This window comes from Bombus bifarius, unplaced genomic scaffold (genome assembly GCF_011952205.1).
Source record: "Bombus bifarius isolate JDL3187 unplaced genomic scaffold, Bbif_JDL3187 scf7180000007973, whole genome shotgun sequence".
NCBI lineage: Eukaryota > Metazoa > Arthropoda > Insecta > Hymenoptera > Apidae > Bombus > Bombus bifarius.
In genome coordinates, this window is record NW_022884359.1 from 4,751,965 (window position 1) to 4,771,672 (window position 19,708).

Consider the following 19,708-nt stretch of genomic DNA (forward strand, 5'->3'; position numbering starts at 1 on the left):
CGCCGTCGACCGCCTCCTCTCTTTTCCTCTCGCTATTCTGAATTATTACAGCCACGCTAATATACACGCGTAAATACATCCAAACATGAATACTCGTCCAAGCAAAATCATATTTACAGCCACATGTGTCTACAAAATCTCTTCGCGACAAGTGTAAGACTACAAAGTTGTCTATCGATGCTGTATTATGCATGCATATATTAATTTTTTATTGAATACAAGTTGGCAATAAATATCTTACAACGTCTACGTACATTTTCATATTGATTTCAAAGTACCAGTATAACCGTCGCAATTGCGTCTCATCGCAACGGTAACACTTCAAAAAGTTTTATATAACGCAAATAACGTATTCATAAAAATTTTCTACGCTAGATATTCGAATACGTTGATGAATCTATGTAGATTCTTATAAAGTATGTATTTCTATCTTCCGATGTCTTCATTGCAACAGCCTGAAAAGTCTCTTCGTCGATTGTATAACTTAATAGAAAAAATATTGGTCACAACTCGAGAACACGATGTTCATGGTCGTGCTTATTCTCGTTCACGCGAGTTACTCCGAATATAAAGAAGAGGTCAACGATCACTCCTCGGAGGGTTGCCCGCGTTTTCTCCGAAACAACACGGTCTGGATTTCGCGAGAGAAAAAAAAAGGTATATCGAGACGAACGATCGAGTTTTCAGAGTTTGCGACGACGCCGGACTTTGCGAAGACGGCAAGAAAAGGCGGCTGGAGCGAAGTCACGCGCGGAAAAATAATAATAAGAGCGAAGGCAGGGAGGGAGAAGATGCGGTGTGGGTGAAGCTGGATGCATAATTGAATGAAAGCGCAGCGAACAAGCGCGTCCAGAGCCAAGGGGTAGTTCCTGCGAGTGAGAGGGGACGAAATGCTATAATTTCAAGCCAGACAGTCATGCGTTATTCAGCGACGAGTATAGGCGGCCTCTGTCTTCGCCTCGTCCTTTCCTCCCCCACCTTCTGTTCCTCTCTGTTTCCCTCCTTTTCATTCTAATCCTCGAGCTTGCGCATCTTTCAACCATATGCGTCCTTTTAAGGAACTGGGAAATTACCCCAATTTTCTAACGTTGCAGGAGACCTTGGAATCTTTTATTGCGAAATTGAGATATGGGCTCGATCGTTTCGTGATTGATAGTTTCTTATTATAGTACGAGTTACGGTCGGTTTTAGTACTCGACTTTATGTCCTGAATTATTTCATTCTTATCGTAGATTCTTCAAAATTGTTCCTATAACGCGTGCGCTACATAGAGCGGACGACAAAAGCAAGTGTGAAGGATGAGCAGTACAAAAAACACTACAATTTTGAAAGCAAAAAGATTATAATCGACAAGAAGAATTAAATCCTGAATGAATATAGTATGTATGACTGTTACCGACATGGTAAGTAATGTTTAATACGACAAAGACTATCAACTTAGCTAGTATACACAAGTATGAATTTTAAAGTCTCTTCTGTCAGTGTATACACATTATTTGTTTAACATTAATATGAATCGATATGAATGAAGATAAAAATGTATATAATAACGAGACACAGAAACAGATTGATCTCGCATTTGGCGTGAGGAACTAGCGGACAATCAGTTTTCAGGGAGGTCCACGTGTAGCCCGCGAAGATTTATTTCGGACGTAAGCCGCGCCGTGCCAAATCAAGCAAACTGTTGCCACTCTCGCGCAAATTGATATTTCTGGCAAGCGTGAAGCTCCATAGCCGGCTAAAATCGGGGAGGAATGTCGAGTCGATCAAAATAGACGAGAGATCGACGCCGGTCGAAACGACGCCGAGTGGAAGGAACCTGCTTCAGAACGGAAGACGAATGCCAAACGTTAAGTAATATCTCGAGCACTTTTCCTGAGAAATTCGGTGTATCCCAGCTACGATCTTACATCCGGGGCAAAAGCTGCTGGCGTTACGAATAAGTGTCGGTAATTTTCTGGAAACGCCGTAATAACTCGCTTGCTACAGTTATCATTATTCCTAGTATGATTGCAGCTACATTAATGCTACTCATATGCGATACGATTATTTAGAACAGCCAGAGCTCTGTCATTACTATCGTTAGAAATTCGTACTATGATTAATTTATTACCAACGGTGATTTAATTTTGGAAAAAAGAAGAAAAATGTCTGGAACAGTTGCGCGAATGATAAAGAGTAGAAATAAGTTTGTTACACTTTCGACCAAAGAATATCCAGTAATAGTGGAAAGTATAAAACTTGCATCAAAGAAATCGTGCAAGCTTTTAACTATATATTTTACAGAAAAAGCTAACGCGTAACTATTTGCCCCCTTCCCTCAAAAAATAGTTTGCTCGCCTTTGGCAACTTTTTGAAAATTTTAATCAAAAGTGCCGTACCTCCAGAATTCTCTGTACGCGGAAGTTAGATCGATACGTAACGCGAACTCGTGCCCGCGCAAATCACTAAAAACAACAAGCCGCAAAGAACAACGTAAGTAAAACACTCGTCCGCAAGTTTCGAATTCTCGAATCTTATTGGTGAACCGAACAACCGAGAAATTCGTGAAAACTTGACCGATCCACAACTGGAAACTTCGACTAGAAAGGCTCACGGAGTTTGATGGAAGGTTAAAGCTGAATTACTTTTGCAGAAATAATGCAACGATATTTAACGTTAGATTCTATGCCGAATCGATAGTTGACAATGTACAATTTCCTCGCTAAATCACCTTTCTCCGGCAGTAGAATCGATCGTCGCGCGGTTTAAGAATCGACCATGCTTTTAGTATAATGCTACATTTCGCACGCCTGTAGCGTGTAAATCTTCTTCTAATTGATATACGCACACCAAAATCAACGTTCCCGCGAGCATCTTCCACTGCGTTAAAAAAGAATTCCCAAGAGACGAGTACAGAAGAAAAAAGGAACAATTTCACTATTAATTTTTGGTAGAAAAATCGTGAGGAAGTACGAGACCTCCGTAATCTCGCGGTCAAATTTACCTCCATTTGTTCAATCCTTTGCAATGCAATTTTCGTTTAATTAAAATTTAAATATACGGCGTTCTCGTTTTAACGTATTTAAGCGTCAAATCACAAAGTACATGGAAAAATAGTACACTTGTCTGGAAATAGACTAATCTTTATTTTATAATCTTCCTCTCCGTCTCTTGACACTATAATACGAATGTCTAATTATAAGTATTGTCCATAGCCAGTGAATATATATAGTGGGCATATCCCTCTAAATTTAGAATATCGCCAATAAAAAAAAAGATGGAAAAAAAGAAGAAAAATAATGGCTGTAGATGCATCTTTTATTATAATGTTACAAACAAATATTAAACGCAATTTGAAATGCTCTACGTTACGAAATATGAAAGATCGATCGTGTATGCACTTTACATATTTATATTATAAATAATGGCGACTAGTTAAAATATTTAAATTTCCACATCAAAATATCGTCGTAATACATCCATACAGATTTGACATCGATGTAGTAGCCAGTTTCTATATTTCGAATTTCTTAAGAATCTTTACGCGTAGTTGCTTCCAATATCGTACTACAGAGTCCCTTTCATATCCTGTAATGACAAATTCCACGCCTAATACATGTATTTCGCGCTGGCTTCAATATTTGCTTATAATTTTCTAATAAAGCGTTTTAAAGGGTATATTTTTCCTTATTTTCATTCGTGCAATTTGTCTGGAAAGATTGAAAATATCCTGTGCAGTCAACGAGCCATGTAATTTATTGTATTTTCACGGCAAGTAATTTGCCATTTGCCTATGTATTTTACTCGAAATTTAAAGAAAGAAAGAAAATGAAATATGTACTGAGAATTTCGAAATGCTTTATTATTTTCAAAAAAAATCGTTTGAGGTTTAAAAATAATCGTGAGACTCGCGATGGGGCTGGAAACCGTATCTAGGTATTATGACAAGTTGTTTGGATCGATTTTCGAAACACGGGAACTGGGGATGGTACGTGTGTGGACGGAGCAAAAAATCGCAGCGATAGCCGGAGAAAAGCGCGACAACGGGCAAGAAATTCAATCTCGATCCTCTGTCGGTGAGGAAAAAAGGAGGAAAATGCGTCGCGGCGCCGGAGACACACAAATCATCGCTGATTTCCACGATGTGCCTGGACAAAGCAGCGTAATACGCGCTCTTTTGGCCGGCGTATTAGCCGGAGTTAAATTCAATTTGTCCAGGCCGAAGTAATCCTGGCGCAGAGAGAAAGAGAGAGGAACAAGAGGAAAAAACGTGAAAATCCGGGACGTCGTTGCATCGTAATAACCGAGTCGACAGGGAAACGAACCGGAAAAGCCGGACAACCCGAAAATCCAAATAAAATAGAAATTAAGTTAGGTTTTGTGAATTCAGACTCGAACTCTCGTTCGTTACGTTTTTACATTTCTCCTACTTTCGACAAAATTTTCACTGGATCACGAAAGTATTTGAGCGTTTACTGTAAAAAAACTATTATGTTCGTATCGCATATACTATAGGAGACCTTTATCTTTGTCACTTCTCTGGACATTAAAAAAATATTGATCCTCGTTACGTTATACCTTTTCTTTGTTAAGGAACTTCGTAGATTTATCAGCTATCCCTAAAAAGTGTTTCTATCTTTGGATCTAACAAGTATCTTCTCCAATCATAGTAAGTATATTAGAATGTTCCCCCATAGCCATCAAGTAGCATCGAAATTAGAAAACCGATAAAGATAGACTTATGTCTTTTTCCTGTGTTCTACGTATCTATGTATACTGATCAACTTTATGATAATAACGTATTATCAATAACAAAGAGAACCATTTTTAGAAAACTCGAAATTTTATACGGAAATCAGAGTCGCAACGAAACTAAAAGGTATCCGATATTTATACGGAACCTCTTCACAAATCAGCAAAGTTTCAAAAGACTTAGAGTCATCGCGACGAGGAAGAAAGTGGATACACTGTAGGAGAACTAAGAGAAAAGAAATAAAAGAGAAACAGTAGAAAGACCCTAACGAAAGGTGAATCGTCGTTCCGAATCTCCCCAATTGCACTTCGAAAATTTCAGTTCGAAAATGAGAAAGAATCCGCCATAATTCTAGCGTTAGCAGGTACCTACGATCTATTTTAAAATTGTCATCGTGGATGAATAAATACTTCTGCTGTCATCGATTTACCGATACGTCTTACACGACGCCGTGTCTTGTCCGTTCTTTTAATTTTCCACCTTCCTATCCCATCTCTCTGCAACAACTCCGACAATTTTCAAATATATTCACCATGTATAATATAAGAAATCAAATGTAGAAGAAGGGGGGAGAGGGAGGAAAAGAGAAAAGCTGGAAAAAATAGAAAACAGAAAATAAGAGGGAAAATAGCCGGCACCTTGTATTATCCGAATCGTTCCCGATCCTCGTCCTAGAAACGATTCACCACCAATAATTTCTCCCTCTCTTCTACACCCCTGCTCTCACTCTGTGCGTGTCTCTCTTTCTTTCTTTCTTTCTTTCTTTCTTTCTATCTCTCTCTCTCTTTTTCTCTCGTTCCTCTCTCCAGGCTGCATTTTTTCCCTTCCATTTTTCGCCTGGCAGGGCGTCGCTCTTTGTGCAGCCTGTACTGCGCCGGGGTTGCCGTTGGCTTTTCACCCGGACTGTACCACCCTACTGTTGTTAGGGGGGTGTGGGGAGACTAGGGGTGGTATATGATCGTGTATATACGCCGGCGGGAAAGTATTGTCGGCGCGCTCCACCTCTCCATTTTCTTACGAAAATCGTTTCAACCGTGAAAACGTAGACGCATCGCGCGGATAACTATATCGAAAATTCGAGAAAATTCCTGGGATCACGCCCATCATTTTTGAAAAATTTCGTAGCACCGGTTAGGCCCGGGATAGATACGGAGAGATTTCTCTCTGGACAGTCGGCCTGGGACAAAACTCTTCCGGCCGATCGGAGTATATACGGCCCGGGGCGGCGGCGAGAGGGGCGAGCCTGGGAGGGAGAACCAGGGGATGGGGGGTACAATATGGGTTATCGAGGGGGCCCCACCCCCGGGGGAGAGCAGGGGCCCTCATTTTATTACCCAGGCTCCCATAGAGGTTCTCAACCTTCCCTCCCCGATCCTCGATGCTCTTCTCTTCTTTTCCTTTCCTTCGGCTGAACGTTCTTTGCTTCTCTCTCTCTCTCTTTTCTCTTCTCCGCTACTACTCTCTTCTCTTTTCTTGTCTTTTCGGCTTTCTTCCTCTCTCTCTCTCTCCCTCTCTCTACTACTACTGATCGATGCGAATATTTTCTACGAGATAATATTTTTCGGAATGAACGATGCGCGGGACAGCCAGCGGATGCGTTGATGAATAATTGCATGAATTTCTCCGCGTTATTTTCGCTCCGCGACTCGAACGAAAGCACCGGAATAGGTGTTTCGCAATTGAAAAGTTCGTCTCCGTAGATAATATTATTGGTCCATTTTTTAAGATTGTTTGAAATGGATTACTAACGAAAGGCACAGGGAGAAGAAACGACAAGTGTTCTTCTTAGAAGAAACTTATTATACGATATTCTATCAACTAATCCCAAATAAGAAATATGCCTTAAGTAAAAAAAAAAATGCGTTACTGATACTTTCTTGAATGTATAAAAAATATTAAGAACATTAGCTATGTAGGTTAATGTCAATCGAGACAAATTAACGTAACCGCTACGTTATTCTTTCTACGTTTCTTACAAAACATCGCTGATTTACCGCGTATTTTCAAAAAACTTAAATTTATCGAGTTATTCCCTTCTACGACCATTTTATACTGAAATACTTGCTTTTCTCCAACAAGTAACGTCGAAGCACAAAACCAACGAAACGATCTTCGAATTCACGTAGAAACAGTTTTTGAAATAAGTGCGTATGAATCCTGTGTAATATTTCTTGAGAATAATGATCATAAGGCCTAGTGTCTAATTATCTAATGGAACACATCATCACCTTGAATTCTTCGTCGATAAAATACAAATCAATCATCTTGCATAAATGTCCTGGTCCTGTCCTTCGGTTAATTTACAAAACACCTTTTGAACAGTGTTGCAGAGTAATTTTCGACGCGAGTCGGGAAGAAAAATTTGCAAAGCGTTTACAGGCCCGTACCTATTCTTTCGTATCTTCTTATTTTTTCCTCCTTCCCACTGGTTTTTCTACGTTCCATCACTTTCTCTCCCTCCCGCGGCATAGTGGGAAAAGTTTTATGTAAACATCAGAGCCGCCCTTTACTTACGTGTACCTGACGATCTAGAGAGGAGGAAAAACAGCATCGTTCGAAGGATATGTTCAGGAAGAACAACTGGAATAATGTTTTTCTCCGTTTCCAATTTCCGAGTCCTTTTTGACCGTGCGATTCGTCTTCAAAATTAGAGGCTCACGAAAGTATTCCAACACTTGTAGACACCTTCTATGAATATATTACGTGTGTCTAAATTTCATTAGCACTGTTATGAGACACGATCTATCATCATTATGGTGATAAAGCTTGAAACAGATCTGAAAATATATATATATCTATATCTATATATATAGAAATTACAAGATATTTGAACGATCAACTATCCATTATATTAATTAACATCAATATGTAGAGGAATCATATCTAACATTTATCACGATTTATACCTGCTAATTTTGTGCTAAATATATGGTTGAAATAACTATCTTGTAACTTGCGCATTTATTTTCGGATCGATTTCAAATATGACGACTCCAACTACGACAGTCGTGTCTGGCTGCAGTATCAATGAAATTTTTAAATGTTTCACGTAACACATACATACGATATAGACATGAAAATTTTCCACGGTAGGTGTTCAAATACTTTCATGAACCAATGTGTTTCTTTCCTTCGATCAAAACAACGCTATCGTTGTATCAAACACTGTTAATTTATCTCTTTCTGTCGTATACGAGCTTTTCATTTCGCTCGTCGTTCATCCGCCTCGATGAACCGCGTAAACTCGGAATTCGATCGAACGTTACGCATGATTTTTTACCAAAAACATGAACAAGCATGCCAGTATTCGAGAACGTGAGCAGCAATTAGTCGATGAGAATAAATAACGAACGGTTCACGGATGGTTGGGCCTTCCATAAGCTTTCCATTTCCTGAAAATTTTATCGACGATGAATTAATATTCCGGTTATCCCTCCTGTTACTATTTTCTTCTCGATATCGCGTGAAATTTGCGAAATTAGAATTCCCGCGCGATGTTCAACGGACATACGGCTTGTTTGGAAGGCTCTCGCGAATTCAACGAAACATCACGATGCGAAGTTTGAAGGGACGCACAGCAGGATCGCCGTGTTTCACGAAACGAGTCATCGAGCATGGAATTTCTCATCAGAGCTTTATTATCGGAGATTTACGTGATTTCGTCTGTTTCGATGCGACGCCGGAACGAGGACGGAGATAGAGAGCGCGGGCGCGGCAAAGGTAAAAAAAAATTGCAGGCCTGTGCAATATAGATTTTCACGATGAATACCGGCGTCCGTGATGTTTAGTCGCCATACGAATGCTACCGTGGCGGCCGAGCTTGTTTTCAAATTAGAAATTTCGAGCCACGACTTGGACATTATTAAAAATTTCACCTCGCTTTTCCCGATATTACAACGCGTGCTTTTTTCCCGCCCCCTTGGAAAAATTATCAGGTCCGACAGGAAATATCGCGAAATATTGTGAAATCCCCGAGTTTTCACAATTTCCTTCGCAATAATGTTGCTCGTCGCGTATTGAATCGCTGCAGATGAAATGAATCCTTGACAAAACATTTGATATTTGTAATCAAATTATGATTCGACAGACTTGATACAGTTTGATCATTGTAAAATCAAAATTACGCTATTATACTTATTAAATTCTTGTTGTTTTATATAAAACAAACTAGTATGTAATTGACAAATGTATTTACTTTTTTTTAATTAAATATATACGTTAATTATATCGAAATATTGTTGGACGAACGAGATGAAAGTTGCTGCGGAATTGTTATTACGAAATAGACGAAATCATTTTTCTTGCTAGCTGGACGTGTCTTGAGGGGTCACGCTAGCCTGACGAAATACGATTATTTTGGCGAGGACAAAAAATGTGGGGAAGTGGAACGACTTCCGCGTATGAAACACGCGAAGGTGAATGTAGATGTCATCTGTCACGATGAAAAAGCATTGTATCCTATGGCAGATAATGTGTTTCGTATTCGTCAAAGTGCACCGATGAAAATGGATGTCCTGATCTCGACGATATGTCACGAAATTACAAATCTGCAGCATTTCTACAATTATAATCGGAATTCGATCAGTCACGGTATCGTTCGAAAATTATTTCGTCCGCGAAATGCTCGCAAAAGTATACAAACACTTACAGGAAGTTTTTATTGAAACATTTTAAAATCTCGCTAGCATTGTAAAGAGACTTGACTATCACGGTTGAAAAAAATATAAAAATATAGAGATATTTTTAAAATAAAGTAATACATGCAAAATTGCAAGATGATACTTCCAAATAGAATTACAGTCGGGGTAATTGTACGACGATGAATAGCTTGCGCAACACAGCGTACATTATCTATTTGACAGGAGCGACAAATAAATTTTGTCCACAAGCAATTAAACAATCAATCGACACGCAACGACTTGCATATGGATTTTCAAAAAATACACCGGATACCGCGCGTAGAGGGGGAGAGATTCTATTTAATTACAGTTTCAATTTGCTATTCGTTCGCCGGACCTGACGTTTATCGAATTTAGTTTTATTTCCTTCGGCATGCGCTACAATGGAAAAAGTTCAAAAGTTCCTCGGCGCGCACACGCGATTTTCTATTAAAAATTTCCAAATAACGAACGCTTTTACCGGTGATTAAAACTTTTAAGCTCAACGCATTATCGATAAAAAAATACAGTAACAGAGAATGGTTTGTTGATACGAATGATAGCAGACCATTTGTTTTGGGTAATTAAAAATAGAATTCCGTTCGAAGAGCACAGGTACTCGAATTTAGCTTTGTGAAGAAAATAACGCCACGAGAAAGTATTGAAAGGAGAAAGCATGTACAACTTCCGGTCGCTTCGAACAAATCGTCGTTGGAAATCTTTTCTTGTCTGTCGATGAAGTCGCTTCGCAAGTTTCATTTTGTGTATATCATTGTCTATCGTAAAAATATTTCCATTTAGAGGGATCAAAAAGTCGATATTTCATTTGTTGAACGCTTTTAAAATATATTTTTAAATTTCTACGTCTGAGTCAGATGTGATAACAAAAATTACGCTGTGTTTTCTCAGACTATAACAAAATGCGTATGAAATATTTTACAATTCCTACAAGGAGTTTATAGTTATTAACTGATTAGATATTTTTTACCTCAAAGGTCGTTTACGTAAAAAATAGCGTTTCCAAATGTGAATAATTGCTTAAGCAAACTAAAATAAATTTCCAAAAACCGAAAGACGCATGTTCTATTGTCAGGAAAATTAAGAAAAAGAAGGCAAATCTGGTATTTTTGACGTGGCTAACGAAGAGGGAAGACCTGGGCGAATTTTATTCCATGCAACGTGACGAAGCTCGGTCAGGAAAGAAATGCTCTGCAGTTTCAACACGGTGAAGCGGAATGCGTGCAATATTTCTCTATATGTTGAGATTAGAGCTTCCGCACAGTCATGGAAGGGGGAGCAAAAAAAAAAAAAAAAAAATTGCGAATAATCGCAACCTAAACCTCTTGGCCGAGGTTGCGCTGGGATTTCGCAATTATTTCGCGATTCTCCAGTTCGACGATCGAATTTCACTGGAAATTCGGCTGATGCTAATTAGAAATTTGATCAAAACCGATGAAATTTACCTCACCGTTACAAAAATAAGGCTGATTCGTAGCAACGTGAAACGCCAATAGTTGAGTAATTGTAAATAAATAATATCGCGTACTACCAGATCGAGGCGGAATTCGGCGGATATCGCAAACTATTGCTTGTGTAAATGCAACGTTTCAATTGAAAAAGCCTTCGAATAAAATGAATTAACCAATTGAAATGGTAAGCCAGTTTTAAGATGCAAAAATGAAAGAAAGAAGGTTATCTTAATACAAAAGAACGTGAATTTTATTCAAGATACGACGAAGAAAGTTCTAGGTGATAGAATAATTCATTTCAGATTTTGGAGCTGTCATTAGATAGAACCATGATCGTAAAACCGCAAACATACGTAAAAATTAAAATACATAATTTAATAATTAGATATTGAGGTGTCCCAAGACTTTCGCGCTAAAGTGTAAATACCATCTAACATGTATTTAAAGAGAGCGAAGTATTTTTACAAAATTATTCTCCTTCTAAATCTATAAATAGTAATGTAAGCGATCAAATGAACAAAAGCGCGTCTTTTATTTTTACTGCAAATCTTCGCTCTGCTGTACCACAATGTTGCTAATATATTTATTGAATGGATATTTCAGTATGCTTGAATTTTTCTTTAATGAAATAGTTGCAATAGTAAAATTAGTATCGATTCGCCTGATGGTCTAAAGACATTCACAAATTAATTCTCAAATCTACTGTTTCCGAACGTCGAAACATAAGCTTGAAAGAAGCTTATAGCGCAATCGGATAGAGCACGGTGCGATGGGAGCGTAGCTCGCAGAGTCCAAAACATTTGAGATGGAATTAATGGTGAAACCGATGATAGGCCGAACGATTTTTTGCCATAATACATCGAACGATTTCGATACTTCGTTATTTGTTCGCGTGAACATTCGTGAATCTGAATATTCTATCTTGAGGGAACCTAGTAGGAAAAGGAGAAAATCGGGACAAAGAGGATAGAGAATAACCGAGTCAGCGTAGATGCTGATTTTAATTCGCCCCGCGTCCTACGCCCTTTCCCTCGTTTCTACCGGCTCAACCGGGCTCACTCCTTCTCGCTCCGTGCAAACCAACCCCCTGACACCCTCTCGACACGAATCTAACCCCAACGTAGGCGAAACTACGGCAAACTTCGCAGTGACGTACGCGAACAGATGCTCGACTAAAGATCCACTCGCGCTTTATCTCGATCTTTACATTTTCACCAGTATCTCTTCGTTTTCGAGAATCCTCGACTGTTACACAGAATATACAGTGAATCGCGAAAGTGTTCGGACATTCATTGAAATTCCTATAAATATATTATGTGCGCTATACGAATATATTTTGGAATATCATTAAATATATTTTCCTCAAATTATAGAACTTCTTTCGTGCCACCAATTTGTGTATTTCTAATAGATTTTTGTACCCCGACGAAACAATAATTTATATTCTCTCAATAACGTTCCAGTAAAATTTTTCACGTTATTACACTACTCGATCCTTAATGGGTTAATGAAATCACGAAAAATAGAAGTCGAAGTGTTGTAATGCACCATGCGCCTTCGTTGGCAGATTGTTGGTCCCAGGAGGGGCATGTCCGAGTGACAAATGCGTGGACGGATCGCCAAGAAACGAGAGAGTGGCTGTAGGAATGAAACGTAGGGCGCCAGACCAGGGTTCGCACGGGCCTGACGGAAGTCGGCGAAGAAACAGTGGTGAACCGTGCACACGCACGCTGACACGCTCGAGATCTGACGATAACGCGAGAAAACATGATTTATGAGGCAGGGACACGCCACGTCGTTTGCTCGAGTTCGCGAATGAGTGACCGAGAGTGAACAACCAGCTGGATGAACGAATGACGCGAAGAAAGAAGAAGAGAGTTAGCGGGGAGAGAACCGAGCGAGGCCAAAAAAGGATTGTGAGTAAAAAAGAAAATCAAGGGAAGTTAGAAGAAGAGAAGCGGCACGGGCGTATGTGGGCCAGAGTCGAGCAAAATTATCCGCAGGCTTAATAAATGATAGATAAACATTTGGATAGCCTTGATGCTCGGCCAGCTAATAATGATCGAGCTTTCGAGTGACTAATGACTTTCCTCGACTCGATCATCATCTACCGATGCTCTCTACCGAGCAACGATGATATTTTATTCAATACTGACTGGTCAAGGTCGTAGAGTATACAAAGGAGAAATTAGGTTCCTCGTGAATTAGACAGCTGAACGGAGCGAAACGAACTTCGGGAGCATATAGCCGAAATTGAGCATCATCCAGAGGAATTAATATTTGTGGCTTGTTCGAATGAACTACTCGCTTCGAAGTTGGATAGACGACGATAGAAAGATTCGTAAAGGTATTTAAAAAATGAAACAAAGTAGATCGAAAATAAGATCATAATAATTTTAATAAGGATGTTAATAATAATTGTAGAAAAGACGCACGAAAGTGAGGAGAAAAGGGATGAAAAGAAGTTGATTCGTTTCTTGGCGACTGAATGTTAATCGTGTATTTATGTAATGAAATTAAAAATTCATAAAAAGTGGAGTTAATCGACGGTCGATCAGTTTGGTTGCTGGAGGGCTCGGTTTATAACGAATATTCAGGCCAAGATTCAGACTAAAAACAGTCTGACGACAGGCACCTTAATTCTATTTGAATTTACTTTCAACGGCGATCAAGCATCGCACGTTTTTACACGTATAAAGCGGCAAAAAAAGGTAGACAGCTCAATCTAACGAAGGGGTTAATTGCAACGAGGTTTTTATGCTGATTGCTGCCACGCGACAAACGTAAACCGACGTGACGGACCGATAATATCGAGATCTCGAAAGCGAAGACCGGTTGTATCCGTTTGGTTCTCCGAGATTAATGAACGCGCTGCTCAAGTATCAGTGGCTCATTAAGACACATTAACCCCGGCCTCTTTTCCTTCCTTCTTTTTTCACGGTGCTTTGTCCTAATGGCGCATTGATCACTGTTCGCCCAAAGAAAAACGGGGCTCCTGGAGATTCACCGCAAAAAGAAGGACGGGAAAACATTCGCGTGCCTCTTAGCGCGACAAATGCGCTGTGATCAATTCGACGTGGGTTGTTAATCGATTCGAAGTGGTTTCGATACTTCTTCGGAGCCAGTCTTCGATTCATATCACTCCCGTGAAGAATTTCGTGCGTCTCCACATGTTTTTACTCGCCCTAACTTTTTCTCCTAACTTTGTCAAGATCAGCAGATACAGAGTGCCTGATTTTAATTCATTATCGGAAATATTTTGGAAAGTATACCGGATAGAAGAAAAAGCCGCTTGACAAATTCAGCCATACCACTTCGTACGCTACTTTGTTCAAAAATTCGTGAAGCTGCATAACCAACGTAACGAATTCGCTTAGATGTTCGTGTAATATCAAGTATCCAAAGACGCTGAATTGACTCGAAAAATTTTTCAATAAAATCACACGTGATATATGATATCGCGACTCATCTCGTTATTTGTTATCATCTTCGAACAAAAATCTCATCTGTGATATCAGAAAACGTAGGCATCCTACGAACTGTACTAGTGCCACTTTGAAATTAGAATCAACATTAATATCATTGCCATTGAAATTAAGATATTAATAAAAACAACAAATTAGTAATTTATTTTAAGACTGATACCTTTCAGCAGGAAATAACAAGTATTAAGGTATTAACAATTATATGATTCCATTTAAAAACATCTAGTAACATCTTTCCTATATCCTGGCATGATTCACTTCCGAAAGAAAATTTCGATCGAAATATTTCCAATAACAGATTAGCTTATAATAGGACACCGTATATAATTCCCATTGACGAAGATGCAATAAGCCGATGATTTAATCGATTATCGAACTTTCCATAGACTATCGCGGGCGAAGAGCGACGACGCGATTCGTCTTCGATACATTCCAAACGGCGATTGCCCGCGAAGATCGCATGAAGTCGAGCGATCTCTCCACAAAGAGTCTATTAATCCAGCTTGTCTGAAATCGACGGAAAACTCGATAGTCCAGGAACGAGACATGTGCGCCAACGATAATCCACGATTCACGAGGATTGTATCTTATCACTATTATCAGGCACCTCTGAAAGGAGAATAAGTTTATCTAGCCGCGTTGTATGGGCCAGGAAATTTTATAATGCATGGAATCGTGCCACGTATTCATGTATGACTCCCATCGTGTTTCCGCGAATTCCATCGATTTACCCCTTAAAGGCTATCACTTCGTACGAATCGTGTTTTAGCGTCGCAACTACTGCAAGCAATAATTCTCCTATTTCTCATTTGCTATTGAATAACAAAAAGTAACAGAAATCCACTTGCTTAATTTTATTAATCGAAGAGTTTGCAATAGCAATATCGGCTGCAATATTTAAAATATCTTTGATTGGGAGAAAAAGACAGATGTATGCTTATTGCTCGAAGCTTTCATATCAAAAGGTTCGACAATTTAGTACATGGAATATTAGCCGACTACGAATTTATAATACATTTCCAAGTACGATTTAATTTCGTTGATTTACTCAAATTAATGGGCACTTTTAAAGTAAAATTCGTACTGCGTATTGCAGTGAACTTCGATCTATGATAGCATTAAGGGTTAAAATCATGAATACGCTCGTCGTTTCGACAAACCAATCTCAGTCGAAGTTTATACGATAAAAATACAAATGTTCCTTCTTTTTATTCTTTGCCATGTATGGGATTAAAAAAACGGTGAAAAGAAAAACACATTGATCGAACAAGATAGATCTATCATTGTGTCAGCTTCTAAAAGGAAACCACGCTCGAGGTACGATGTTAGAACGCGTACTCCGCTCGTTCGTAATTCAATCTGATCAGAAACAAGGTTGCACAAACGGAAAGCAATTAATCATCCGCATAGTTTTCCCGTCCGTTAATACCTAGTCATCTGTCTAATCGGTTACCGTATCTACTAATGAACTTCCCTAACCTTTACGCGAACTCTTTGTCTCTACGAAATATGCACGAAACTAGAAATGTCTCTAGAAAACCCCCCGTTTGACCTCCTATATATTTCTAATAATAGCTAAGACAGAAATCCTGGAACCAGTCATTTTAGCTAATTTGGTATTTCTAATGCTACAAACAGCAAGGTATCGCGTATTCGTGTATTATTAGACTGAGGATTTTTATGCAAATTCGAGAATAGTTTAAAACGATATAAACTCGCTAGAAAATTGTTTTACCCACGGTACTTTGAATATTTTACATATTTTTCCATATTATGCGCATTCTATGCAATTTTGCATTCTCGCCGTAGTCTAAAATTCGTAATCTACTTATTTTTAACTTTTACAGTAGGAATAAATAGTACGATAGTATACAAAAAATATTTCGTTCCAATACTCATGAACAGTGGTCTCGTTATAAATTTACGAAACGTGACCGTTCAATGGGGCGAGTCTTATAATTACAGCTGCAAGATAAATAAATTAGAGTAAAAGGTAGAAAGAATAAACTCACCTCTGTACGCTGCTGTAACCTCTTGTTCAACTCGTAGAGCCTGTAGTCCGGCTGGCCAAAGTACGGAGTATGCCTCCTGGGGACAGGCAACGATCTGTCAGATCAGACCGATCGGTCATGTTAGGTGTGCTGTGTACAGTGTGTTCTCTGGTGTGGGTCGCGTGTCGCATGCATGTGGACCGAAGGGAGTTCAACATGCATCGTCGGACTTTCGTAAGCCGCCTGAAGCGGCCCAATGAATCGACGAAACACGTCGAACGTGGCACAGATTCGCGGCCCACCAAACTTACGACTTTCACCGAGGGGGGATCAACAATCGCGAACACACATACTCTATTTCCCGGTTATTCCGACTAAAAGAATACTGAGTTCTCCTCGAAACCGATTTCCAATAGTCCCGACTAATCGCATCGAACGGACCTACGGTCGCTCGTCTAATTGGGACTACGTTAAGACGCAACTATGACGTGGTTTCAGCACGAAACTTCGTACAGACAGCAGAGACACGCGTCGATCATGTTTCACTGAAAGTTCGTCGAACTTGATCGCTTCATTCGAACTTTGAGTGTAGCGCTAAGGCGGGAGATTTAAATTATCGATCAAAAGAACGTGGACACTTGCTTGTTTTTATAAAAAGTAATTTAATTAGATTGTTTTATTATTAGAGCTATGGCAGAATATTGTAACGATATACGATAAAATTTGTCTTTTAAAGTTAATATACACTAAAAAGATCGATAACTGTAAGCGTTAAATGTTAGGGAGCAGTTCATTATTTTTAGTTCGTTTGTGCGTCTAACAATAGATAGGATAGAAAAGATTCTTCAAAATTAATACAGAGTCTATGAAGATTAATTTTAGCAATAATATTTAAAGCTACTAATAGTTGGACAAATTGTATGTTTAATTTTAATATATTACTGATAAGCGATTTTAGTTTCGTGTGATATACATGTATTGAATTCACAAGAATATCTTTTGAGCATCGATTTATCATTAGTTTATATATTTTAATATAAACAGAATAAAAATGTCCACACACGAGAAAAGGTATACGTGCTACTGAATCGTTCATTATTCTGTTAGTATTTGAAAAAAAATTGTAACGACCGTGCAACCCGGAATAGCATCCATGATCATGCCTATCGTGACCGAACTAACAGCGTAAATCAAATTTAATAAGCTCGTGCATGTCTTTCGGTTGCTTGGATCTGCACGCGTGTCAAACACCTGTTAGTGCCGCGATCGTTCAAACCGGGACTAAAATCTCGATACGCGCTGTCAGTTTACAAAACTAATTCTTTTGAAGAAACTTCGGTTAACTGGCACGATTAACGAAATCATTATAGAATAATAGCCGATAAAACTTTTAAAAAGATCCATAACTTATTATAATTTCACTGAAATCTACTGGTACGTATGATTCTATGATAAATGAGATTATGCATTCAATTTTAAAAACTATACTTAACCCTATCCTTCTCTTTCTATAAAATATGGAAAGTTTTTAAATAATTAATTTTAATATTCGATACAATTTTGTCACCTTTCGCATATTCCACGCTTTCTATCAATAAAGTATCCCGAAAACAAATATTTGAAGAGATAGAAACACGAGGAAAAAATGAAAAAACATAGGTAAAGAGATTGATGTAATTTGTAGTCTATATTATTATACTAGCGTGATCGCTGTTAAAAGAAAAATTCGTGGCGAAAAAGTTAACCGATTTCGAGGAGAAAACATCGATCTTGCAAGGAAGAACGTTTCGTCGTTCAGATATTCGCAAAGTAATAAATTCATGGTTAGATGTTGCAACATAGACGAATATATGTGTGCTCATATCAGACGCAAAGTTCTAATTGAATATAAGAGTTGATTGTACAAAGGAAAGACCGTTGCACTGTAGCAGCGATAACAGCGTGTTTCGAGGGTCACGAATCGACTGGCTACACTGATATCGATCACCCTTGTGTCAGTGCGAACCGACTCTCTGTGTTGCGTCTTGTTGCTCGTGATCGTCTAAACTTCGTCGAAACTTTACGACTACGAAGTATCTTTCCAAAGGTTGCTGTACACGCTGATCGCGATTCAACGTAGTCATTAGCATATATAAAATCTTTTCCCCTTGAATCCTGATAATTATCGAAAACCAAGATACATGCACATTATCCCACGGAAGTACTTGAACATTTACCATAGAAAACTTTTATGTAACAATTGTAACACATATTGATGTGTTATATAAAAATGTATAATTTAAAAATGCATATAGAAGTTATAATATCTACTTGGTAAAAGATTAATTTGCAATACGAATGATCGCTTTAAGTATAACATAATATAATTTAAAGATGGTCCCATTGAATATCGAGGCTTGTTAATATAATGGACAATTGACCGTTTAAATACTTTTGTGTTTAACGTACTAGATAATATTTTTGTGAGCTTGTATACATATATACGATCTATCTAGTTTTAGGGGTTTCTGAGCACAAAACGCGAATCTTATCGGTTTTCCATAAAACGTTGGCCGGCCAATAGCGCATTGGAAAGCACCGCGAAACGACAGACTAATTCTTGGAAATTGAATTTGCGCTGTAATGCCCGCTCGTAATACGGACAATTGATTGGTGGCATCAAAATATTAGCGTTCGACTGACTGGCGGCGGGCTACTGACAAGCGGGCCACCGTTCTCCGGAATTGTTATCGATTTTAATATCGGCACCGCTCCATTAACGCTGTTCACGCGCTCGCTAAAGTTACACGTGTTAGCCGCAATACACATCGAAGCGCATCGCGATCAAATAATTCGGTCACCTGATTTCATCTCGACTTTAACTTCCTCGACATTTCATCGCCACGAAGATCTTATGTTTTTAACGTGTTAACGATCACACATTGTCTTCTGGTAGAAGTTTAGTTTGAATTTTGGCAAAGATTTGGGAAGAATTTATGGTACTATATTGTAGAAAATTTTACAGTATAGAAAATGTTGAAGTGGTCACCACTTCTAAGAAAACTCTACATCTGGTCTTTTTAGTTTTCTCAAGCACTGGAGCTATCGACAGCGTATAGACAATAGACTGGGACGAAGGCAGACCATAGACAGTAAACAGATGACGATGGCTTCGGGGTTTTCAGTTATACGGTAACACTGCTAGCGTGCGGATCTGAACCAGCTCAAATTATATTCCTACTTGTACTTACGCTTCTGTATTAAAATATATTTTCTACTTTACAATTTATCCACGCGTGCCTCTGTTCATACATCCAATAACCTCAACAGAAAAGAATTTATAGCGCTACGTTGCAGAAAAAACTGACGATCCTCTAATTCTTATGATCTT

At 38.7% G+C, this 19,708-nt stretch overlaps 1 protein-coding gene across 3 annotated transcripts in view; it reads right to left on the minus strand.

Moving 5' to 3' along the window:
- LOC117216803 (LIM domain-binding protein 2) overlaps positions 1–19,708 on the minus strand; it is a 75,285-nt gene that overhangs the window by 11,536 nt on the left and 44,041 nt on the right. For 2 of the 3 annotated variants that reach the window (XM_033463843.1, XM_033463841.1), the window contains exon 2: positions 16,360–16,453. In XM_033463843.1, coding sequence (XP_033319734.1) covers positions 16,360–16,453 — 94 coding nt within the window. The remainder of the gene's footprint in view (positions 1–16,359; positions 16,454–19,708) is intronic. The other variant, XM_033463842.1, reaches the window with a different exon arrangement.